Genomic DNA, 26,845 nt, shown 5'->3' with positions numbered 1-26,845 from the left:
GAAAGCTGCTGCGGCACGTTTGCAGGCTGCCGAAAGCGGCAGCTCTGCAAACGGGCCGCTGCAGCTTTCCCAACAAGCGGTGCCGCTGCCCATTCCGAGAGGTGTGCGCGCACCTCCCCAAACCTTTGGAGAGGTGCGCGCGCACCTCCACGTGAACGGGCAGCGGCACCGCTCTTTGGGAAAGCTGTCGCGGCACGTTTGCAGGCTGCCGAAGGCAGTAGCTCTGCAAACGGGCCGTCGGCGTCGCGCAACCGGGAACCGGTTCCATCACACATAAAAAAAATGGCAACCGCGCGCGTCCGCACATGTGCAAGAAAAACCCATTTTGCACATGCGCAAAATGTTTTTTGCGCATGCGCATGCATGGACGGACGCACGCGGCTCCCACTTTTTTTTATGTGTGATGGAACCGGTTCCCAGTGGCTCTTTTCCTTTTTCAGGTTGCCGACCCCTGCTATAAAGTAATAACTAACACCTTGAATTGGAGTCTATATTTATTTATAGAATTCTGTTTCTAGAATTTATACTTTTCTATTTGACCACATTGAAGCCAGAGCATATTTTCCTGTTTTTTTAATTTATTATTTTCATTGAATAAATACATCATAGGGCCAGTTTATACAAGTGTTTGGAATTAAACAGGCTACTTTGCTGTGCTAATAAAGCGAAGGGGATGCAGATATTATTCTCTTAGGAAAGTCTGAGTAAATATTGTTGAAACCAAAACACGAAGAAATTGAGTAATCAGTGGTGGTTTATTTATTTATTTATTATGGGACTTATATGCCGCCCTATCTCCCAGAGGACTCAGGTTACTGGATTGCTTCTACCAAGCACGAGTCAGAAGGAGCATAAAATGAGAAAGCTTGTGGTTACCTAGGAAATAACATACAAAAACCGGAGTCAACAATTAACAGTACATGCACCAAGCAATGGCTTTGTGCATTTTTGATACCAGTAACTCTTAGCAGTCACCAAAACACAGCCACAGGAATTAGTAAATCATGATTCATGGCTTAAGTGCAGGGACAGGCAATTTTGGATGGTGCAAGAGTCTTCTATCACTCTTCTACCACTCTTCTGTCAACAGAGTTTGCTGTGATTTTGCTTGTTATAATCATCAGTTCTTGAAAGTTACAGATAATGTTTATGTTTCTGGTGAAGAACAAGGAGATGCATAGCCCACCTTTCTTTCAAGAACTGAGGATATTTCTCAAAGCACTTCCTCCTTATTTTTCCCACTTCAACAGCCAGTATCAGCAGATTGAATGTGCCTAGCCCAAAGTTACCCTGTGAGCGTCATGACTTGAAACTGGATTTCCCCAGTGCAAACTGTAAACTGCTACTTGCTACCATGCCATTAGTAAAGCTGGATGTAATTGAATAATTTTAGCTGAAAGAAGGGAGTGGGGGGGAGGACTACTCAGACAGGTTTTACAAAGTAGCCTGCCAGAAAAGAACAAGATTAAACACATTCCTACCTATGCCAAAACAAATATTTGAAAATGAGCACAGGTGAAATTGCCTTTGAAGTAGCTCTTTTCTTTTTTCCTATCTCAAGAACAAATGTGATATTCCAGGAAAAAAGGGGGAGAAGGGATTTTTTTAAGCAGGCAAGTAGAAAAGACTGTCATCCAAATCGCACATTTTGACATAGGTAAAATTTTGATTTAAACTTGTTTTCATTCTCTCTGGACTACTTCACATAATGTTATGTTTTGTTTCGTTTTGATTCAGTTGAATGTTCCCACCCAATTATGTTTATTCAGTAAATAATTGTAGCCTAAACACAATAGATTAATCCAGCCAAACTTCCTCATACTAGAACTAGCAGGATCTCCAATTTATTAAAAAAAAGAATCGCAGAAATAAAAGAAAGTATCACAGAAATAGGGGAAAAAATCATTCTGATCCTGCTGATACCCTAAGTTAGGCGTCTCTGCAAAACTAGCCTGCTAATCAGATGAGTCTTTTTGATAATTTGATTAAAGATTATAATTACAACAGTAAAAACTAATGCAAATTGAAAAATATAGAATAAAAAGAAAGAGAAAAATAGTGAAAGAAAAGAAAATAAGAATATAGTAAAGAAAAAGAAAAGAAATATATGAAGGACTTGCCATCTTCACTACAAGTAGAAATAATTTTAGTAACTTATGGCCTTCTCTTTAAATCCAACAAATTGTTTCTTCCATATTTCATCTCTAATCTATAAACAAACCCATAAAACATAATTTCAGTTCTGATGTCAGCAAAAGTCCAACAAGTATTACCAGAAATAACAACATATCTATTTTAATCTTGATCAAATAAACCAACTTTGTATTCCTTTCTTTTACTACTAACAATCTTATTTTTTATTGCTTCTAAAATACTAACAGAAAAATGAATAAAAACAAAAATAATTATAATACAGATACATGCATTCTTAAAAAGAGAAAAACAATACATTAAAAACTGCTTTAAAAAGCGAAGAAAGAAAAAATGCAACAGAAAAAAATACACCGTTGTAACATTTACAATGTTATGCAAGTTTCTTGAAACCTTAGCAAGCCTCTTTTGTAAATCCAATATAGGAAAATTATCTAGGTGACTCTCTTGGTCTATTGTTTGCATGTCTCTTTTAATTTAATAATGAGGTATGTCAGTTTATTTTGTATGTCCAATGTAACATTTTTTCCCCATGTTATATTTGTAGCCTGTCATTTGTACATCTTTCAACTCAGTCTCAGGTAGAACATGATCCTCTTTCATAACATCTTTTAGACATAGTGTCTCCAGAGCACAAGTAACTGATCTCCTGTACTCTCCTTATCCAGAGAGGTTCCAAATGCTACTTATAAAAAAATGTTTCCAAATTATTGTTAATATTGTGGTGATTGTTAACTCCGTGTTTATTATATCTACTCAAAGAGTGCTAGTTACTGGAGGAATTTGGATAACACTGCGAAACATACAGTACCAAAACAATCAACCAAAACTATTCTTTGGGAAAGAAAGAGTTTTCAGGAATAATTATTCTAGGCTGAGTACAACTCACACATTTGGGAAGTACAAGTTTAGAGAAGTCTGTGTTAATCCTTGCATAGATGTAATGTTTCCAAAGCTTTCCTCACAACTTTACAGGTAGTCTTTGTTTAGTAATCACAACTGGGACTGGCAACTCGGTTGTTAAGCCAAGTAACTTGCTAAGTGAATACATGAATGTGCTTATGATCTTATATCAGCTTTCCTTAACAGATCTATGAAGGTAGTATATGTGAAGATTGATCATAAAGTTATCTTTTCACCACTGTTGTAACTGCAGGCAGCCACTAAAAGAGGACTACCTGTACTTTAGTGGATATCAATATTTATTGCTGTTGATCCAATAGTAAACATTCAGCTTGATGAAAAATATAAAGATATAAATGCTACTGTCTTTTACATTTTTACCAGACATTGGAGGACATCTTTTATAGATCATATTGCCAACCGGTAATAATAATTTCCTTTTCAGCATTGTTCTGCAATTAGGTCCACAATGCGGTTCATGTTCTTTGACTTCTCTATTAGATTACCAATGTGTCTGAAAAACAGGGCCTGTTGAAGACATTGGGATGCCTCCAGTGAAAATGAACTCTATAAGTGGACTGATGACTAACCCTTTTTTCACAGTTGGGATGGGATAACATCTGTCACTGAACTTGAAGAAAACAGAATAGCTGAGTGTGCAAGACAGATGCTGCACTCAGCTTTCTCTTTCCACAGTTGCTGCCATCTCCCAGCATCTGAGCCTGAGGCAATTGCCTCAAACTGCCAAATGACAGAGTCATCCCTCCTGAGGATGGAAAAGCATCAAACAAATTACTTGGGAATCAAGCTGTACACTCAAAATTACAGAGAAGCTACAAACAATATGTCTTAACTTCATTCTCTTTCTCACGTTTCTGCCTATGAGATTATAAGATTAATGAATGCATTCTATTTTTATGCATCCATCATCTAGGACATGAAAGACGGGGGTGGGGAGGGATCTCAGCTTGATATAAAAATAATAGATCACAATGCATTTGTAGGATTGGTTTACCTCTGCTTATTTTCTTATGAGCTCCCAAAGAGGGAGAAAATGACCACAAGGTATTCACAAAGGAAAACATAAAGTAACATATGATAAATTTGTTCACAGAAAATTCATTATTTAGCATGGAATCACAGCAGAATATAACTATCAGGTCCTCAGATCCTAAACACATACTAAGGATCATCATTGCCCTCCCATTAGGTACTTTAGATCTCTGTCTATAGCAGAGTCTCCACGTGGAAGACAAATCTGATCCAATAGGAATGCCATTTGTGTCGCTAACACAATATGATCCACTGACTATTCTCATCCCCGAAATCATCATTTGTAGATGGCTCAACAGGAAGAGAAAGAAAGCTGCCCTCAAGTTCCAGTGCTTCAGATGTCCTAGAAAGACGCCATGGTCAGGATTGTTCCTCAAGTGTCTTCCGATACCAAAAAAAAGAGATTGTTGCCTCTTCAGATTCAGGACCAATGGAAGACTGAGGAATCACGGGAACCGTTAAGGAAGAACTGCAGGAGAATGTTTCCTGAGAAGCAGAAACAACTGGCAGCCATTCTTTCTGGTCCTAAAAAATGGAATTTTCTCGGACTGCAAAAGCTGAGGTAGGCACTGTCCCAGCTGATTAATCAAGTAGCATCTGGGAAAAGATGGCTAGCCTGGTTGATTTAAGCAAGCTCATTGTACATTCTCACTGTTGCTTGGATATAAAATCCTTTCTTATCATGGCTGAACATATCCCACATCAAGGAGACATTGATGGCTTCCCTTAACCATGAGTCCAATAACCCCTTGGCCAATTTAATTAGCCTGCAGGAGCAAGCATATGAATGTTTTAAAAGAAAGGAGAAGGGGGAGGGGAGGAGAAGAAGAAGGAGAGGGAGGAGGAAAAGGAGAAGAAGAAAAAACAACAACTAACCTGTGAGCAAAGCTGCAGTATAAGAAACAAACAAATATAGCACAAAAATACTGGATTAACCAGTTCAGGAGAGTTGTATTTTCCCCATATGTTTATTTAACAACAGATTATAGATCATCAAGTTATGATGATTCATTCAGCAATTAAAGTTCTAATGGCACCAAATGAAAACATTTATATTCGGTCCTTGAAGTTCCAACTGTAGCAGTTTCCCCCTAGTCACGTGAACAATATTTGGGAGCTTGGCAACCAACTCACTTATGACCAGTTGCAGCATCCTGCACTCATGTGGCTATCATTTGCAGCCTTCCCTGCCAGCTTCCCACAAGCAAAGTCAATAGGAAGCTAGCAGGGGAGGTGGCTCAGGTAAGTCTCCTTCACCCCACCTTGGCCTTTCTTCTCCCTTCACTTGTGCATATGCACCACCCCGTCCTTTCCCCCTTTATTTGCACACGCACTCCCCCATGCCCACATATAACCCATGCTCTCTTTCCCAGGCCAACTTACATTCACACGCACTCTGCATCCCTTTCTAGGTTTCCCTATACTCGCATGCTCCCCCACATGCTTTTTCCTGGTTCTCTTTGAACATGCCATGTTCCCACCCCTTTCCAGGCCTTCCCACCGCACACACCCCCTCCTTCCCTGGCCTCCCTGCATTCCTATCGGCTGCACCACATTGCAGCAGCCCTCTCACTCAACTCACATGTGGCCTGGGATGGCCCTCTTAGGGTCTCCCCCACACCCTGAGACACTGCCACAACTCCTTACCTGTTGCACCCACGCTTCCCGCTTAATGACCCACATATCTCAGGTGACAAATGCCACCACTAACCAATGTGGTCCCATGACATTATGCTTTATGACCCCATTGTTTAGCAATGGTCCCATTGCCATCATAACTCAAGGACTACCTGTATTGTATTTTTGAGTTTTTTTAAACCTGATTATTGTAACAGAGAGAAAAGTAAGGAAATTGAAACAATGGGTTTTGTGTTGTATGAAGCTTTTATTATATAGCGATATTTTACAAGTTTAGCTCAAGTCTTATAAAAACTTTTCCTAACACTGCTTAAATATGCAGAGAAGTGGATCCTGAAAATTTGTTTTAATTAAACCTGAGGATAAGAAAAACCATTGTTGCACTTTGATGCAAAGCTCCCTCTAGCGTTCATATGATTCCATTTAGACTATTCATAAACACTAAACCAATGTCAAAAATTAATCCAATGCCTCTTTCTGTCATTATAGGTGGTCCTCGTTTAACAATCACTCATTTGGTGACCAATTAAACTTACAATAACACTGAACGAGTGGCAGTTTTGAATGGACCTTATACTTACGGATGGCACGGCATACCTTTGTCACGAGATCACAAACCAGATCTCATCACACAGATCATGATTATGATGTTATAGCACCCCACTGCAATTTGTGATTTTCCCTGCTAGCTTCCCACAAGCAAAGTCAGTGGGGAAAGTTGATAGGTTGAAAGTCATTGTCAGGTAAGATCCTTGCTAAGCAACCTGCATGGTCCTTGCTTAATGACAGCAACTAGGATTCGCTGGACTGCTGTGGCAGAGCAACAATCACATGGCTTTTCAACTTACGACTTCATACTTAACAACAAAGTTCCTAGTCCCAATTACTCCCAGTAAGTAAGGAAGATCTATACAATTAAGCACAATTCATGGCTTGGATATGTCCCTGCAGTTTTCATGGTCAGGTTTCTTGACCATTTCAGAAGTGGTTTGCCGTTGCTTATTTCCTAGGCTGAGAAAAAGTGATTGCCCAAAAATCATCCAGTTGGCTTCATGCTTAAAGCAGAACTAGAACTCAAATTGTGCAGCCTGGTGCCTTAACCACTACATCAAACTGGCTCTCATATGTATATTAGTTACTGCCATTTCCAACTGCAGTAATGGGTAATTTTAACAATATTGATAAACAGCAAACATTTTAACAATATTGATAAACAGCAATTAATCACCTCAGTCATAGGTTTGTGCAAAACCCATCACCTGTTCAATTTCCAGGCTGTGCCAATTTGATTATTCTGAATGTGATCCAGCAGTTTCTTGGAAATTAATTTCCATTTCTGATTCAGAAAATCAAATACCAAAATGTATTATAGTAGTAGGGGCTTTTTCGAGGAATATCCATTACAACTGCCAATAGATATTAAGAGACATCACAAGGTATACAGATGAAGGTATGTACTATACATTGCATCTTAACTGCAAATGACAGTTCAAATCTGGCTACAATCTTGTGTCCAGACCAGAATGTATATGTTTGAATGTAATAGGTAAAAAGGTAAAGGTTCCCCCGCACATACGTGCTAGTCGTTTCCGACTCTAGGGGCTCATCCCCGTTTCAAAGCCAAAGAGCCAGCGTTTGTCCGAGGACATCTCCATGGTCATGTGGCCGGCATGACTAGACGCCAAAGGCGCACAGAACACTGTTACCAACCCACCGTAGTGGTCCCTATTTTTCTACTTGCATTTTTACGTGCTTTCGAACTGCTAGGTTGGCAGAAGCTGGGACGAGTAACAGGCGCTCACTCTGTTACGCGGCACTCGGGATTCGACCCGCCAAACTGCCGACCTTCTGATCGACAAGTTCAGCGTCCTAACCCACTGAGCCACCGCGTCCCTTTTTGAATGTAATAATCTTGCCATAAATTAACAGCACCAGAAAATCCTGTCCACAAATTTCCTTGGTTTGAGATTGACCACCTTAATGAGATCCCAACATACTTTTGTTCTGAAATTCTCAACACTCCTTGAGTCTAACATTCTATTGGAATTAAGCAAATACAACATGCTTTTTTTTGACATGCAAGTTACTGAGCGTATAAAAGTAAATTGTCAGGAAATCCAAGAGCAAATTATGTTGTACTTTCATGAAGGTGGTCCGTTTTGATACGATATCTGAATACGCTACGCTCATATTTAGATCTGGATAAAAGAAATAGTAGACACCACTGCCTTTTGAAACAAGCTCCCCTTTAAGGTGCAGTTGGCCCCAACCTTGATAGGCTTTTGGCCAGGATGCTTACCTGTTCTAACGGGGAGTACTTGCTACATCCAGCCTTGGGGATAAGCTTTGTTGTGGCTTATTTTAGTTCAATATGGCACCCAAAATAATAAATTTTGAGCTGGGCAGCTTTCCACATCATTTAAACAGAATATCTCTAAGCCAAAACGTGTCTCATTTGCTTGGTGTCTAGTATAAATTCAGGCAATTAGACTTTATTCAATAAAGGTTCCCCGCACATGCGTACTAGTCGTTTCCAACTCTAGGGGCCGGTGCTCATCTCCGTTTCAAAGCCGAAGAGCCAGCGCTTGTCCGAAGACGTCTCCGTGGTCATGTGGCCAGCATGACTAGACGCCAAAGGCGCACAGAACGCTGTTACCTTCCCACCGTAGGGGTCCCAATTTTTCTACTTGCATTTTTACATGCTTTCGAGCTGCTAGGTTGGCAGAAGCTGGGACGAGTAACAGGCGCTCACTCTGTTACGCGGCACTCGGGAGACCCACCAAACTGCGACCTCCTGATCAACAAGCTCAGCTCTTAACCCACTGAGCCACCGCGTCCCTATTTATTCAATAAACTGTGATCCAAAAACCAGGGCATATATTGAATAAAGATTCTACTTTCGGGTAAACAATCACATACTCCCCCACTGAGTTTAAAGGGGGGGTGGGGAAGCTGAGCTCTCAGAAAGGAGCTCAGCCCTCCTTCATTCTCTGGATTTGGAAGGGAATGTAACTTCCACCTTGCAACTGAGAAACAAAAACAAAACACGCGGGCAATTGCAGGTGTTCTCGCACGGCTCCGCCTTCTCTGTCAGGCAGCGTTCCGATTCTGCGCATGCTCCGCCTGCTTTCCTCGAAATGAATGTCTTTTGACTTGTTCTCAACGCTCCTGCCCATCATTTCCTAACCCCGCCTCATTCGGGCTACCTCTTGAGCATCTATTGGCCGGCACTTTCCCGCTTCCTTCTTCCCCTTTGACAACCCGCCATTTTGAAAACGTTGTTGATTTTCTGCGAGGAAGCGAGCAACGCCAATATCAACCCCCCCACGCACACACACACACAAACCCCTCTTCCGTTAACCGCGGGTCGTGCCTCCCGAAAGCGTTTCGTTTTGTCGCCGTCCGGGGCCGCCTCCGTCCCTGCTGTGGGCCCATTTCCTCAGAGGTGTCAGTCGGCGACGAGGTGGGTGTTTCGGTGTTGTTTGGGATAACGGCCGAAAAGAAGATTCTTGCGACAGGCCCGACCGGAGGGACGGTGCTAGTGTCCGAAGCCCGGCCGGGACCCTACCGCGGTGCCCCATAGAACCGTCAGGAAAGGGGAAGAGTCCCTCAGCGCCTCTCTTCCCTACTCCCCTCAGAGTGGACTTCAATTCCGGCCGGCGCCAGGCCTGACTTTTTCCGCGGCTCGGAACTGTTTCCCGCCGGAATCCCGTTTCCTGTCAGGAGTGCTCGCCAGCTGCCCGGGGCTCTGTGCTCTGACCTCCGAGGCTACAGGAGCCTATGGTCTTTAAGCAAGCAGTAGTACTAAAATGGAATAGATCTCGGTAGAGGAAGGCACCTTCCTGATCCGTTCGCCTCTTGGGGACGCCGTGGAAACAGCCGTGTAATTCCTCGGCCGCAATATTGTATTATTATTATTATTCTCCTCCTCCTCCTTCGTGTAATTCCTTGGCTTCGATGCTCTTCCTCTTCTCCACGTCCGTGTAATTCCTTACCTGCAAAATCTCCTGCTTTAAAGCTCAGGCGAGCAGACTTAATACTCTCTTATCTCCTATTTTCCCCACGACAGCAACCCCATGAGGTAGGTTGGGGTGAGAAAAAGGATCTGGCCCAAAGTCACCCAACTGACTTTCACAACTTACTGGGGTTTGCAATTCTGAGGGGGGGGGAAGGTGGGTGGGTGTTGATTTCCCACTGGTAGCCCCTTGATTATTATTATTGTTGTCGTTATTAAATTTATTTGCAGCCTATCTCACCTTGGTACTACTCCCTCCAAGTATTATCCATCTCCCAACTATCAGTGAATTTGTTTCCAAATAGCTAGCTGCTAATGTTAAAGCATTGAAGCTGAAAAGGTACAATGCAGCTCAGAAACAGTTAAACTCCTTTTTGTGTTATTTAAAAAATATATTTTTTCTATGAGCTGACAATCTGCAAGTATCAATACTGCATCAAAAAACAACCAATTGTATTTTAGTCTGACATTCTGTGAAAAATGTACTGGTATGTTTACTTTATGGCATGGTATGGAGTATTACACAAGAGCAGATGATTGGTTATTTCCATTAAATAATCCAGTTGGTAAGCATGTTGTACAAATTCATCTGTTGCACGTTGCCCCATTAATTGCATGAAGTGGCCTTTTAAAATTGTTTATATCTGCAAATTTAGCAAGAATTGCCTACTTCAGTGAAGAAAACATATAAATGTGAAAATCAGACACAGAATGACATACTGAAGTTTATTAGCATTATAAGGAACACTCCCATGTCCTTATTTAACCAGCTTGGTTTCCAAACATTTTGCTTCTCAAAAGTTCTGAATATTGTAAACAAACTACATTATTTAATGCAAAGCTTTACTAACTTAGACAATTTTAAAAGGAGAAGTACAACATAAGGGTCTCATCATTGTAAAGCAGTATCCAACTTGATTCAATTTTTGGTAAATGCACTTGGAGGATTCTACTCGGATTCTACTCTAGCTTTCCTGCTTGGTGCCCATATGTATTCAGTTGATTATGGTCTAATTTGATCTTTATTATGTTCTTATGGACTTGGTCAAAACGAACAAGGATTTTAAGTCTTGGTTACTATCTATACATCTGAATTTTTTTGATACTGATTGTACACATATTAGGCAAGAATTGACTAAATTTAGTATAAGTGTTTATTTGGAATTCTGTCTGTCCCTGTATAAAACTTACCAAGCAGATATACCCCAAATACCTATTTAAAATATGTGTTGAATAATATATTGAGTGATCCATTGCCATTTTTTTATATAGATGAGACAAAGGTCTATCTGGTTCAGAATTATGTGCAAAACTGCACTACAAAACAGTTTTGACTTGCTTTAGAAAGCAAAAATTTCCTAATTTAATTTTCTGGAAGTAAATAACAGTTTTAGTGATAGTTTTCTAATTTTGATTAATTTCCTTTCATGTGTGGGAGTCATATTGTCCAATTCTACTTAAGTAACTGGAAATCTCTAGAATCAGGATATAATAATTTGAAATTGTATACTATAAAATTATGGAAAGCATTATTTTGAATGCATCTTTCTATTCTTTAGTGTATTTAATACAGAATATATTTTACATAATTTGCAAAACAGCTTACTTTAGAGCAAGATTTAAGTTTTTGGATTCCGTGGCAAATTTGGGTGCTTCCATCTTCCCATATGTGAGAATATATGCATGCAGTGCCCTAGCCATTTAAGATATTGCTCATATCTTGTTTGTTTGTCAACTGCATGACCCTTTTAGGCTTAGATGTTTAAAGTCCATACATGAAAGGACTTACCACTGAGACCTGAATCGCATATGGTCCTATTTCCTCTTAGGTTCTAACATATACATTGTTAACAAAACTGCTAAGTTTATAGACGAGGCAGTTCAGCTAAGAATTATATTGAATAAATCAGGGTATCATGTAGAGATCAATGTATTTCAATTAAACTCAATGTTCTTTATTAGCCGGGTGATTGGACACACAAGGAATTTGTCTCCAGTGCATAAGCTCTCAGTGTACATATAAACGACAAACAATAAAGTAATATAAGATACCAATAATAGAAGATAAAAATTGATTATTTTTAGCATACCTGTGAGATGGGGAACAAGTAAATTTAATATATAATAATAATGTATTATATTTTCTTTTACCCCTTTTATCCTGAAAATACATGTTGCATTTTACCTTTGATGTTATAAAACTATTCAATAGATTATCCATTTGTTTTATTTACCAGTAGTTTGTCTTTATCCGCATGTTTATCTTGTAGATAAATCATATAGCTAATAATGTTGAATTTATAGCAAAATACGCACATGAGATTTGGGGCTGTATTTAATAGTTTATATAACAAATCCCTATCTACTCTTAAGAACTGCTTCTTGTGCTGTAAGAAAATTTGAAAGACAGTAACAGCTTATATAATGGTAAAGCAGGACGTTTTAATCATTGTTTGTGGAACAAATATAAGTGGCCTAATAAGCATATAACATTAAATGTAATGAGTAGATTCACATATTAAAGTAAAGGTAAAGGTTCCCCCGCACATGTGTGCTGTCGTTTCCAACTCTAGGGGCCGGTGCTCATCTCCATTTCAAAGCCAAAGAGCCAGCGCTTGTCCGAGGACGTCTCCGTGGTCATGTGGCCGGCATGACTAGACGCCAAAGGCGCATGGAACGTCATTACCTTCCCACCGTAGTGGTCCCTATTTTTCTACTTGCATTTTTACGTGCTTTCGAACTGCTAGGTTGGCAGAAGCTGGGACGAGTAACAGGCGCTCACTCTGTTACGCGGCACTCGGGATTCGACCCGCTAAACTTCCGACCTTCTGTTCGACAAGCTCAGCGTCCTAACCCACTGAGCCACCGCGTCCCTTTGATTCACATATTATTCTAAGCCAAAAATAAATTAATTATGACTATGTACATTGTATGAATCTTTGTGTTAGAAGGTGCAACACTGCTGCTGTGTGTTAAACGTCTCAGTACTAGTAGTAGTAATAATAAAGTGCTTCATAATAAATTGATATTTTCCCCTATATCTTCTATGCAGAAAAAAAGCAGATATGTCTTCTGTTTCTGAAAAAGGTGATTTACTTTCTACTGAACAAACAGAAAAAAGAGAACCACGAACTGAAGACAAAGCTGAAAATAGTGAGGATGATGAAGAGGAGGAAGAAGAGGAAGAGGAAAAAGGTAAACTGAGATACAAACTACTGTATAGACAGCAAACTATTTTCAGATTCTGTCCTCTTCTGGCTCCTTGTCACTTTCAGGTAGAAACTCCCCAGAATGCAATTTATTGTAGATTGTGGAGAACAGTGAAAAAATCTTTTATATTTACTTTCTGTTCATTGTACATTAAGATGAGGAACTTCAAATTGTAAGATGTGACCCTCAATAATCACATTAAAAGGTGGGGATCATGTTCATTCTTCGAAGAAACTGTCACTTTGTCCCAGCTGAGTGGAAGCATGGTTTGGCATTGATAAAGCTACAGGTAGTCCTCAACATACGACCACAATTGAGCCCAGAATTTATGTTGCTAAATGAGAAATTTGCTAAGTGAACTTTGCCTCATTTTACTTGCCAAATTTGTTAATTACTGCAGTTGTTAAATTAGCTAACATGGTTGTTAGCTAATTTAACAACTGTTAGTGAATCTGGCTTTCCCGTTGACTTTGCTTGTCAGAAGGTCACAAAAGATGATCATATGACCCGTGGACCCTGCAATCTGCACAGACAATCTTTTCAGACAGGGAATAGAAAAGAGAAACAGTAACAGTAAGTCTCATGAACCTCACCAGATTTGTCTGAAGGGAATGCACTTCCCAATGTGAAAGATATCAGAATATCATTTCTGTTTACATAAGAAGAACAAAAATACACTTCTGGTACAAGCAGTGTCGTTTCACTGTTGGTGCCTGTAGATCTGCCATAGGACCAAGAAAAAAATGCTATTCTGTTTCCCACAGGCCTTTCCTGTTGCTAAGTTACTACCCTACTTCAACAGGTACTGGCATGCCTGGTGCTTATATTGCCCAGGAGTGAAGACAGGCTATCTTTGAAGAAATGTGCTGAGGAAAGTTCTGTACTATCGGTGCCAATGCACCTATGCAAGATTCACCAAGTCACTGATCTCAGGTCAGGCACAAGGCCTGGCTCTGATTGCTGCCTTAAGATTGCTTGCCTGTGTGGGACTGATGGCTAAGATAGTGGAGGAGGTTGTCTCGCTGACTTAGATTCCTCCAAAGGAGCTTCTGGGATTAAGTACCAAAAAGATTCCCTCTGAAATAGACAAAAGAAGCTGCCTGTATTGGCTGCACCATACTAGAGGTAAACCTTGACTTTCAATCACAATTAAGCCCAATTTTTTCCGTTGCTAAGCAAGGCAGTGGTTAAGTGAGTCATGCCCTATTTTATTACCTTTTTTGACTCAGTTATATGAATCACTGCAGTTGTTAAGTAAATCGTGGTCACAAGAAATCTGGCTTGGGAAGGTCACAGATGGTGATCACATGACCCCAGGACAATGCAACCATCAGAAATGCATGCCAGCTGCAAAGTGCCTAAATTTTATCACATAACCATGGAGATGTTGCAGTAGTCTTGTGAGAACTGGTCATAAGTCACTTTTTTAGTTTTGTTGTAACATCAGTCACCAAATGAATGATTCTAAGCTGACTACTTGTAAATAATAAATGAATGTATACAACTCCACTCCCTGAATAAAATTGTCAGACTACACTTTGACAGGGCTCCCATTGTCTGGGCTTATGCAGGCATAGCATGAACCATGTCACTTTGTTATGACAGTTCTATTTATGGAAAGGACTTGTCACACAAATGTATTTAATTTAGCAGGTCATGGCACCAAAAGGTTTAAGCTTTGCATTAAGTCTAATACGTTTAGTTCTTTTATTTGAACTATTTGTGTAAACGCTTAGTTGAATGTCAAGCAATATTTGATAACATGTTGGGAGGTAATATTTTCATTTCCAGTGATTTAATTTAAAATATTTCTATTAATTATATTCATTCATCATGCTTAAGAGAAATGAAGCATAACTATATATAATGTATTGAAAAAATATTTTGTTGCTATTTGCTTTATGTCTTCCGCTATCTAAAAAAAGCTTTTGAATGTATAGTATTTCATATTTGTGTATAGTGTTCCAAACTGTTCAATAAGAGGCAGTATTTTTAACCTATGCTTTACCACTTTCAAGCATCAGAACATATGGAAATCAGCATTTGATGTTAAACTACAATAATTATTTTCTATGTGTATAATGCCAATAGTGAGTCATGCAGAGAAATGTGTTAATTTTCATTTATTTATGGCATGGTTCACTGGTTGACATGAGATTCATTATACTCGATGGATTCATTCTATGGTGTAGAATGCAAACAGATAGCCAGAGGACCTGTTACTTGGTTAACATAACATCATAAATTATGCTGTATTTTCATGATCCTTAAATTTCAAAGTGTATTGAAAGTGCTTGATAGGAGATAACGCATAAAATTCCACTGAATCATCAACTTAATTTGTTCTACTGTAGGTTTGAAAGGAGATCACTGTCATCTACCACTACCTTCCCCACCTCATATACACTGACAGTAGTCAAATTTCCTACACCTATCTCCATCTATCTGGGTCCCCTACCTCTGGTGATCTTAGAAAAAGGTGTGTGAGGTCTATTTCATAGACAAAAGATCAGAAAAGCCCCAGGCCCCAACAAAGTAACTTGTTTCAAAGCTTATGCTGAATAACTCATCCTCATCTTCACCCTGATTTCTAATAAATCATTGGAGATGTGTTAGGTCCTTTCTTGCTTCAAACTCTCTACCATTATCCCATTTCCTAAGAAATCCTCCATCAGGGAGCTGAATGACTTTAGGCCGATTGTTCTGACATCTGTAGTTATGAAGATCTTTGAGAGGTTAGTGCTGGCCCACCTGAAAGTCATCAAGGATCCACTGTTAGACCCCTTGCAGTTTGCCTACTGAGCAAATAGGATGACAAATAATGCTGTCAATATGGCATTGCATTACCTTGCAACATATTGAATCCCCTAGGACCTGTGCAGAGGTCCCTTTTGTAGACTTCAGCTTGGCAGTCAATACCATCATTCCAAAAAAAATTTTTTTACTCTAAACTGATTCAGCTCACTGTGCTTGTCCATACTTGTAAATGGATTATTAGCTTTTTGACAAATAGGAAGCAACAGGTGAAGCTAGGGAAAATTACATCTAGTACTCGGGCAATTAGCACAGGAGCCCCTCGGGGCTGTGTGCTCTCTCTGTTGCTCTTCTCTCTACAGTATATACCAGTGACTGCATCTCTAGGAATCCCTCTGTTAAAGTACTGAAGTTTGCAGACGATACAATTGTTGTTCGAGACAGTGATAAATCTGTATATAGAAGGAGGTTGAACAACTGGCTGTATGGTGCAGCCAGAACAATCTGGAGATGCTTATAACTGTAGAAATGAAAATGGATTTTAGGAGGAGCCCTTCTATTATACCACCTCTTACTATATTCAATAGCACAGTATCAGAAATAGAGACACTCAAATTTTTGGGTTCTATAATCTCCCAGGACTTGAAATAATCCCTAACATTGGAACCATAATTAAAAATGCAGAACAAAGAATGTTCTTCCTGCATCAGCTCAGGAGGTTCAGATTGCCCCAGGAGCAGTTGATACACTTTGTACTGTACAGTTTGTACGTCTATAACTGGTTTGGTAGAGCAACCAAACAGGACAGGTACAGACTCCAAAGGATAGTTAGGACTGCAGAAAGAACAATTGCAACTGCACTATCTTCCATAGAAGACCTGTATATTGCACAGGTCAGGAGGGCTGAGAAGATATTTACAGACTTCTTATATTCTGAATATAAACTCTGTCAACTCCTCCCCTTAGGATGGCGCTATAGGGCATTGCCAAAACAACTAGACACAGGGACAGGTTTTTTCCCCTCATGCAGTCTGCTGAACACCTAATTCTCGCAGTGCTATCTAATGTCTATGTATATTTGCCCATGTAGTGTGGCTGTAGCATTATTTATCCTTATTATCTTCATTACTGCTCCCTCTTATTGGGATGATGATGATGATTTCTGTTGCTTTGCATGTACACTTAGTGTTCTGAACCAGAGACAAATTCCTTGTGTGTCTAATCACACTTTGTCAAACAAACCTATTTGTTCTGTTCTGTTCTATTCTATTCTATTCTGTGGATCAGTTGCTAAATTATTTGAGCTTCAGTACATCTGGCTCTTAATTTGCCAGTATTTTATATCAGAATGCTTTTTCAAGTGACACATACACTCTTAAGCCCACACATTACTTTATTTTTGTTTATTCTGTGCAGTAATTTCAACTACTTTCCTGACTGCATGAAAATATCAATTGTCTTTCAGAAAAGAGCCTCATTGTTGAAGGAAAGCGAGAGAAGAAGAAAGTAGAAAGATTGACAATGCAGGTGTCATCATTACAGAAGGAACCTTTTACAATTACACCAGGCAAGCTATTTATTTTGCCTATTATGCTTTTCTTTGTTTGAAGTCAAACAAGCATTAATTAAAGAGAAAACCTTTGTGTATATAGTACGGAAGATCACATTTGTAATTTTCTAAACTATACTATGTTTAGATATTTGGAACATTTTTAATGTTTGTTTTGAAGCTGTATTGCGATAAATCCTGATGAACTTTTAAGAGACTGTTCCCAAATATTATTACAAGGTTTTATTGCACGTCAGCATACAAGATTACTTCACTGATTGTTTTTAGTAAATGTAGGAACCTTAGTTGTTGAATTTTAACTATTCTTTATCCTTTATATGGTGTTGGGCTTTGGTTAAAGGAAATAACGTATTGGCTAAAAAGTGTAACTTTGATTATTATAACATGTTTGCCTTTTCAGGAAAAGGTCAAAAACTTTGTGAAATTGAAAGAATACAATACTTTTTAAGCAAGAAGAAAACTGATGAACTTCGAAATTTGCACAAACTTCTTTACAACAGGCCAGGCACAGTAAGAAATCTCATCACATGCTTTTCATTTAAACTGTTTTAAGTTTATATATGATGATTATATGAAATCACACCATTTCCTAGATTGAGCACATTTATATGCTGCATATTATCATCAGTGGAAGCCTATACCAGTTTGCAATATAATCCAGTAAATTCCAGTCACATCCAAAATTGAAAATACAATAAATAATGCAAACAAAATAACAAAACCATAAATAGTTAAAACTATTAGAAATTGGCTCATAAAAGCATGGCATCGGTCTTAAAAGCAGATTGAAAACAAGTCTTCTACAGGGGAGATGCTAAGCTATAAAAGTAAATTCCTCAGACACCACAGTAAAGGCAGATTAAGTGGAGGGAATTCCAAGAGTATTGGACGCATTACCATAAAGGCCCTAGTCCGGATAAATACCAGGTGAGCCTCTTTCTGGTGAGGCACATATTTTATTTATGCTTCTTAGAATTACATTGTTTATCTTTTGGTTACCAGTAATCCTTGTCTTACAATAGGTCATTCAACAACCATTCAGAGTTATGATGGACTTCAAAAAAGCTACTTATGACCCATTCTCAAAGTTACAACTAATGCACCTACACCCCCATGTTTATGTGATCACATTTTGGGTGCTTGGAAACTGGTTCACATACATGACTGGTTGCAGAGTTGTCCAGTTGTGTGACCGTGATTTTCAATATTTTCCAGCAGAAAATGGCACAAAAAAAATCCCATTGGATGTGCTGGATTCTCTTATTGACCACATGATTTGCTTAATGACTGCAGTTACCAGCTTTACAACCATTGTAAAAATGGTCATAAAATTAACTCCAATTACGTGTGCTTCAACCTATGACTGCAATAACTTAGACTGAAATTGTGGGCTTCATTGTGATAAGTCAAGGACCATCTGTATTTGATCCCAGTTTCCTTTCATTTCCAAAACAAATAGTAATTGCGAAAAAATTGCTATTCAAAAAAAGTAAGTGTTCATACCTATTGGCAATGTAAAATTGGCTACAGGTTTCCTTGAATCCTTATCTCTAGGCTTTCAAATAGATATTTTTCTATTTATAAAAATATTTTTCTGTTAAAGTGTCACGTTGATAAATATGTGATCTGCTAGTGCTGGTTCAAAGTTCAATTCAGTTTTTGTAACAAATCCCAAATGTTTATTATTACGGTTTGTCACACAGCCAGATGTTTTTGTCCACCTATCGACTCTTTCCCAAGGATAGGCAGATGTTGTTTGATATTAAAGGTTAGAGGTATTGTGACAAGATGTAAGCTGTTCTGCCTTTTGCAATTGGCTGATGGTGATTTTGTCAATGCTGATGCTGTTCTGTTCAAGTGATCCAGATTTTTGGTACTGCCTCCAAGGTGCCTATTCTGTTAATATATTTGCTTTCTTTTGCCACAGTCATGTTATTTCTATTTGCAGATGTTTGTATTCTGTTATTTTCTCCAGTTCTTTATTTCCTATTCTACATTATCCAGACATTTTTGTCTTTCTTATCAACAATGGTTATGTCTGCCAGAATACTTTAACTTTTTTATTTTCTATTACATTGTTTCTTTTATTGTTCTAACAATTCTTGTTTGCAGGCAAATGGTAATTCTTGGAGATCTTCCAATGCATCATTGTTGCTACTTTGTCATGTCCATTTGTGGTTCAGTCTGTGTGATCTTGCAACAACTAACTGGGTGGCTCACCATTTCTTCATCTTTACAGAGGCAGCATTTGCTATCTGTTGCTTTTTTCAGTTCTGTCTCTGTGTTCATTTCAGGCTACTGCTAAGCTTGTAAGCCGCCCTGAGTCTTCGGAGAAGGGCGGGATATAAATGGAATTAAAATTAAAAAAAAAATAAAAATAAATAAAAATTTGTTCTTAAGGTTTGGTCTTGTGCAGCCAGAATTAGCTCCTCTTAGTCGGCAGAATCCATTATGATTGTATATCAAGGACTATATAGTTTCATTGTTATATATTTAGAATTTAGTCAAAGCTGACATGACAGTTTTACTGTCTGATTTTAAGGCTATACATTTGTAGTTTGATATTTTGACAATTAGATAAAATAAAGAACATTACAATATTATTTTATACTGATCGACTATTCTTTTTTAGGTTGCTTCATTGAAAAAGAATGTAGGACAGTTCAGTGGCTTTCCATTTGAAAAAGGAAGTGATCAATACAAGAAAAAGGAAGAAATGCTGAAAAAGTGAGACTTTAACATGTTTAAACAATATAATCTATGTTCAAAATATTTGGAGCCAAATGTGCATTCCCAGGACAAAATTCAATTAGTAACATCCCTGTACTAATATTTCAAATCATATCTGTGAATATAATGTAATACAATTTGACATTATTCTCTAACATAGCTTATGTTTAAAAACTTAAAACTTAATCATTACCTTAAATTATACTAAAACATTACATTGTTGCTGATACTGTTTACAGCAGTGTAGCTTTGAGAATAGGTTTTTACATCTGTACATTTAGTTGCCTTTGTACTAGCTTTGGAAATTTTAGCTTAGGAATTTAGCAATATCAACATATTTTTATTTAAGGATTTGCTGAAAGACCTACTTTTATTTTGGAAGAAATATTAGAGATCCTCTACTGTCAAATTTTAATGTTTTCTCTAGTTATTTGTATTAACTGTAAGGTCTTCCATAGTTTTCAAGTTGTATTGGTATTTATGTTTAAGAAAACTTTTTGTGCAATTTTACTTCATGTATAGAGCATGTAACAGAACAATTAATATTTGAATTTTCACTAATTTTAAGAATACTTGATTAATGTGAGTGATTTGGATATGTTGTATGGGGGCTAAAAGAGAAGCATAAAATATATTAACCTAGTTGTCTATTTGTAAAATGATGGTTGGTAACACTGATAAGGAGTGTTGATTAAAGTTTGAAAGGGCCCGGAGGCCTCTGCATTTTAAATATATTGGACTACCAAGGATTGTGTGTGCCTAGTGCATAAGTGTACGTGTGCTTGCGTGCGCGCACACACACACACACACACATACATACATACATACATATATATATATATATATATATATATATATATATATATATATATATATATATATCACATTTTTATGTTATCTATATTTAATACATTGTCTATTTGTATTACGTATTTAGTAAATACTTATAAAACATGTTTAATAAAGTGTGTTTCTCTACAGATACAGAAATGCAATGCTAAAAAGCATATGTGAAGTTCTTGATTTGGAAAGATCAGGAGTTAACAGTGAACTGGTAGCAAGAATCTTAAATTTCCTAATGCATCCAAAACCTTCAGGCAAGGTGAGAGCTATTCATAAATCATTGTTTTAATCTAAACTAAAATGGGGCTTAAGACATAATTTGAACATATTAATATTGTTCCCTATAACAGAAAAGACAGGATTTGTGCTTGGTTTTTTACAGCTGTTCCTCCTGAGCCTTGCTGTTAGCACAAAATTACACTAATGCTTTACTTTACACAAGCTGGTCCCCTCACAGCCAACTCTTTCCCAGTGTTTATCACACAGCACCTCTGTAATTACCAGGCAATGCTGCAAGGTCTTGGCAGTCGGCCAGCAGCTCCAAAGCCCAGATGCAGGCAGACACGTTACAAATCCCAAAATGCCAACAAATTGTTCACCACACCTTTCCTGCGCAGCCACACCCCTTTTATACTCTGTAGGGTGTGGCCCTATGTCTCCCGGCCACGCCTCTTGGGGTGTTGCAATAGTTGCTACTGCTGTTGATGACGTATCCTACGTCTTTCTCTTGCATCCAATAGGGGCTCCTCGCTGCTGCCGGCCTCTGCTTGCTGTTCTGTTTCCTCCTCTATTTGGCTGAGGTCAACCACAGTTCTTGCTGACTCACCAGGGGAGTCGGCCCCTCCGGCACGTTGCTCGTGTCAGCTTCCTCCTCCTCCATATCATCCTCCAAGGCCGGGGTCACAACATAAACTTATAATCCTCTAAAACTACTTTCCCCATAAAAATTTTAAAATAGGAACAATCATCAAAGTTAAGTTGCAGTATTTCCTATAGTATGTATAGATTATAAAACTACTTTGGTTTTTTTAAAAAATACTTCATTTTCAATATTTAATAGCCATTGCCAAAATCCAAGAAAACATCCAAAAAAGGCGGTAAAAAAGAACGTAGTAGCTCTGGAACAGCACGGAAAGCCAAACTCACCAAATGTCCTGAAATCCTGACAGATGAATCTAGTAGTGAGGACGATGAAAAGAAAAGGAAAGATGAATCATCTGAGGAAGATAAAGAAAGTGAGGAAGAGGTAAAAACCTTGGTACAAATAATATGTGCTAAAGAAGAATTATACTCTCGTCTGTAAATTAAGTTAAATGGCAACAGCATGGGATCATTTAGTTACAGATAGTCCCAAAATGCCTTAAATTTATCACATTTAAGATATTTTAATGTTATAAATGATTCTTAAAAGAGTTGCTGAATAATGGTAGTTATAAATGGCAGTTTATAATGTTATAACATTGTTTTAAGGACTAAACTATCTGTATCAGATGTCTAGGTACAACTCTGCTTGTTCTATAATGTATTTTTTTGCATACTAAAAAAAAGAAACACCTGTTTTAATAAGCCACAGATATTGGACAGGTAAAGCATATAGAGAGAGTTTAAATGGGTTACATTTTTATTTTAAAAACTGATATTGAAATAAATTTTACTATGCTTTCTACCTACCTCACAGCGACCTAAAAAAACAACAAAGAAAGAAAAACCCAAACAAAAAGTAGCTTCAAAAAGCAAAAAGGGTTCAAGAAATGCTAATGTTAAGAAAGCAGATAGCAGTACAACCAAGAAGAGCCAAAATTCTTCCAAAAAAGGTCAGTCCACCATTCATAAAATCTAAGTAGTTATAAGCTGACAAAAAACTAATTTCAAATTAGGTATATTTTTCAAGGAGCAAGGCCACTTTAGTTTCTCAAAATATTTTGTACTATTTCATGGCTTTTAATCTTCACTTTGGCTGTTGGGACCAAAAGGAAACGTCCTGGTAGGCCAGTTGGAAACACTGAACTCAGTTTTTATTAAACATCTTCAGTCATATGGTTTAGAGCTATTGCATGGAAACTAGAGCAATTTTGAATTTGTTCCTATCAGGTTAAGAGGAATTGTTTTTCAGAGAAATCAACCGTATTAAAGATCAATCATGATCTTGATTATCCTTTCCCATCTGTAGTGGGTGAAAAGAACCCAGAGATGACTGATTGAGAAATAGTAAAGTTGGAGGGTATGAGAACAGGAGAAAAGAAATCTAAAGATATCTTTTACTCTTTGATTGTTTCTCATTGAAAAATTCCAGTACGTAAAGTTTTCCTTAGTAGTGAACTAATTTGCAATTTCATTCAAAGATAAATTTGACTGGTGGGAAGAAAAAAGTTATCTGCATTTTAACAAAATATTTTTCATTTAGAAAGTGAATCTGAGAATAGTTCAGATGACGAGCCTTTAATTAAAAAATTGAAAAAGCCACCCACAGATGAAGACTTGAAAGAAACTGTGAAGAAACTACTTGCTGATGCAAATTTGGAGGAAGTTACTATGAAACAAATTTGTAAAGAGGTATATATTTGACATTTATTTTGTATACTATTTACTGTATATATTTAGACTTCAGGACTAAGAATAAAGATCCATATACTGTATTTCTGTACTTTTGCCTTTGCAGCAGGGATATAGTCTCTCCATTGCCCTCCCTTTAATGCTTAAAATCATACAGTACACAGTACAAAAGAGAATGCAGCATACATAATAAAAAGGCCTGTATTTGTGTTTTGTCTACTTGGCCATCAACAACACATGAATTCTATAGAAAAAAGTAGGGTTCTGTGGTGAGAAATACTGGTAGGCCCATGGTCATTAATGACAAACAGAACAGAACAGAATTCTGAATATGAGCCTTCTAATTTGACACTTTCGGTATTGATTTGTATATTTTCTCTTTCATAGCTCTTCTGTAATATATGTTGAAGTTTTTTAAATATAGCATCCAAAATAAATATATTTTTAATGAGATCTCAAGCAGTATAGACAGAAGTCTTCCTTTATTCTGCCTCTGCTGAAATTAGCTTCTGTGGTAGATTGGACAGAGGAGTAATTGGTCCAATTTCTGGCAACAGTGTCATGTGTTAACACACACACCTGCTCCTTTTTGTCTTCCTCTGTTTGATGGGCTCCTTTGGTTTGTGCTGTCTCAGGATCAGCTATACTAGGACAGAAGCATAAGGAGTCTAGCAGCACAGCATTTAAAAGATAAATATCTAGGTCATATGAGCCCCGCCTTTACAAGTTATAGGGAACATTAATCCATTCTTAAATGTCTTTGTCAAACCAAACAAGAGTAAACCTTCAGGGTAAATATTTAGCTCAGTTTTCTCTTTTCCATATATGAAGATGAGCTAGAAAAGATTAACTCTGGAATGGAGTGCAGGTCAGTACTAGTTTCCCTGTTTTGTAGTAATGGTTGGGGATATGAATACCTTTTATTTTTCTTGTGTAATTTCCTTAGTGCAAATAGTTGACAGAATAATTTTAATAAGGAAAATACTGAAGGAAATAGTTCTTAAAAGAAAATCCTCCTCTTTTCCCATCATAAGTAGGTTCATTCCATTTTACTGATTACACTTATTCTAAATTGATCATTACAGGTATATAAAAACTATCCCAGTTACGACTTATCTGAGAGAAAAGAATTCATCAAAAAGACAGTGAAAGAGGTAAATACTTGATCAATGAGATATCATATATTAGATTTCAATTCTGATATATGCCTTACTTCACTGAGATAGGCTTGGTAAATAAATATATTTAAATTTTAGAAATCTTAAAAACTGAGTGGTAAACGTTTAACTGTGAAACTCAGTTACTGAAACCAGGCCCAAATTTTATTCATCTCTGTGCTTAATTGCATCTTGGTAATTTTGCTTTAATGTTTGTTTAATCACTTATTAATCTTATGCTATAGATATATAATAATAATAATATAGCAAAAATGTTAATATTTACTTGAAAATCCTGTTGATTTTCTGGGAACTTTCTCTAAAGTAAGATATTAAAATTTCAGCCTGAGCAAAGTGTTCATGGAAAGATGAATTTATATAGAAGATGAAATATTTTCTTTTCTTTTTAGCTCATTTCATGATCTAATGGGAAGAAAATGAAGGCTACAGTCTTGTTCTTCTGGATTTAAATATTTTACAAATACCAGCAAAATGTAAACTTTATTATTTTTGTTCTGATTTTTGTTTTGCTCTTTTGGTATTAGTCGGAGATGACTATTGGCTTAATGTTCTGAGTGTTGATGGGATTTACCAACTTTTTAAAAATTGAGTTTAATATAATTCCTAAATTTTGCATGATAATAGATGTCCCCTACTTTAACTTTGTACATTATGATATTTCTTTGTAAAAGTAGTCATAGCTATTGTAAGTCTTAGTATAAAATGTAGAGATTTTTTTTAAAGAACAAAGCTGTTGTATTAATGTATACACATGCAGAGACTGTTAAATACTGCAGTATTGGGCATTACATTTATTTTGAATAAACCCCCATTTCTATCAGGAGCTAGTCACATGCCCTGACTAGGAGTGCTGCTGTTTTACTCTCTTGCATGTGTATACAACTGAAGATTGTAAAGCATGATCAATCACAAATACATATTATTTTTGTACTTTTAAAAGCTTTTGTATATAAGCTTCAGATTTCTTTGTTTAAAACCCAGTTAAGAGGGAAAAATGTGTTTTAGATGATTTATGACCAGTATCAGTGTTTATGAATCAAGTTGTGATTAAGTAGGAAATATAATCACCATACAAAAGATAACTCATTTGTTTTTGGAAGCAATTTAATTGCACTCATTTTTCAGTCTTTAATTGAGTGCAGAGGATTATACTTCTAAAGCAGACATGTCAAACTCGCGACGTCACGTGACGTCGCGCAACATATCAGGACTGTTTTGCCATTGCCAGCAATGGGGTGGGCGTGGCTTCCAGATGACACGTCTGGCCCACGGGCCAGGAGTTTGACACCCCTGCTCTAAAGGCTTAATGCAATATCCTATATTGTTAATTCACCAAAAACAAGATTTTCATTTCTAAAATGTTTTTCCCAAGGTGGGTAGTAATAAAAATCTCAATATTTCAGAGTAGAATATTGACCATTTATCTGGTGTTAGTTGAACAGTTTAGTATTCTTGCAAAACTGCATCCTTGTTTTGAACTCTCAGAATCTGTAATTGGCAGCATGCATACTTAAATACATTAATCTTAAGTGGCTCCTGCTTAGTATGATACTCTAAATTAAAATCTCAACTCTACAAATAATTGTTCATGAAATTTTTATTTGATTCCGAAATGAAGCACCTGTTCACAAAAATCCTTAACGAGTCAGATGATCATGTGTTAAAAGTTCTAGCAAATGCCAAATAAATGTGTCATAAAGTGAAATCAAGTATAACTAATTTCTCCATGACTGTATTGATTAAAATGATTGCAGGTTTTAAATAATATATTAATATGTAGTTAGGGAATCATAGATCTATATTCCAAAATATTGTTAATTGATTGACCTCTATCATTTTTACCACTTTCTTTGCATGCAGTCATTTTTATTAAGCTGAGTGTAACAGTTTTTTATTCAATAAATGTCTTTAAGGAAAATGTACACTGATATTTTAATACATGTACAGTAAAACCTGATACAGAATCAAAGGTGCTTGTGTGTGTCTAGAGAAAATATTCCTTGTTTATGTTAAATGAAGCAAAATTTCAAGATAAGAAACCTTACTTTTGTATGAGTATACATTTCCCTAAGCAATAATTATTGTAAAGAATAAAAAATGTAATGATTAATTCTCCAAATATTTCTAAGGAACTGTGAGCTGCCACAGGAAATCATTAGACTCTTATTCTATTTCTCAGTTATGTCCTTTACTTGTTGGTAGCTTTTAACTACATTTATTTAAACTAGTTATGCAAATAAACCCCAT

General features: G+C 37.2%; 1 protein-coding gene across 2 annotated transcripts; it reads left to right on the top strand.

The window, feature by feature from the left end:
• The first annotated feature begins 8,802 nt into the window (after positions 1-8,802).
• Positions 8,803-26,516, top strand: DEK (DEK proto-oncogene). Of its 2 annotated transcripts, none has more exons than XM_081325798.1 (11): positions 8,803-9,826; positions 12,813-12,955; positions 17,190-17,291; positions 17,695-17,804; positions 19,927-20,021; positions 21,006-21,126; positions 21,928-22,113; positions 22,546-22,681; positions 23,272-23,420; positions 24,506-24,574; positions 24,988-26,516. In XM_081325798.1, exons 1-11 carry the CDS (start codon positions 9,822-9,824, stop codon positions 24,997-24,999), a joined length of 1,128 nt encoding a protein of 375 aa, XP_081181924.1. In that variant the 5' UTR covers positions 8,803-9,821; the 3' UTR covers positions 25,000-26,516. The 2 variants fall into 2 exon arrangements, with proteins under 2 accessions (XP_081181924.1, XP_081181925.1); XM_081325799.1 differs by having other exon boundaries at positions 8,804-9,208.
• Positions 26,517-26,845: the final 329 nt, after the last annotated feature.

This window comes from Vipera berus, assembly GCF_964194415.1.
Source record: "Vipera berus genome assembly, chromosome: 3".
Lineage (NCBI taxonomy): Eukaryota > Metazoa > Chordata > Lepidosauria > Squamata > Viperidae > Vipera > Vipera berus.
This window is presented reverse-complemented; position numbering and strand designations above follow the sequence as displayed.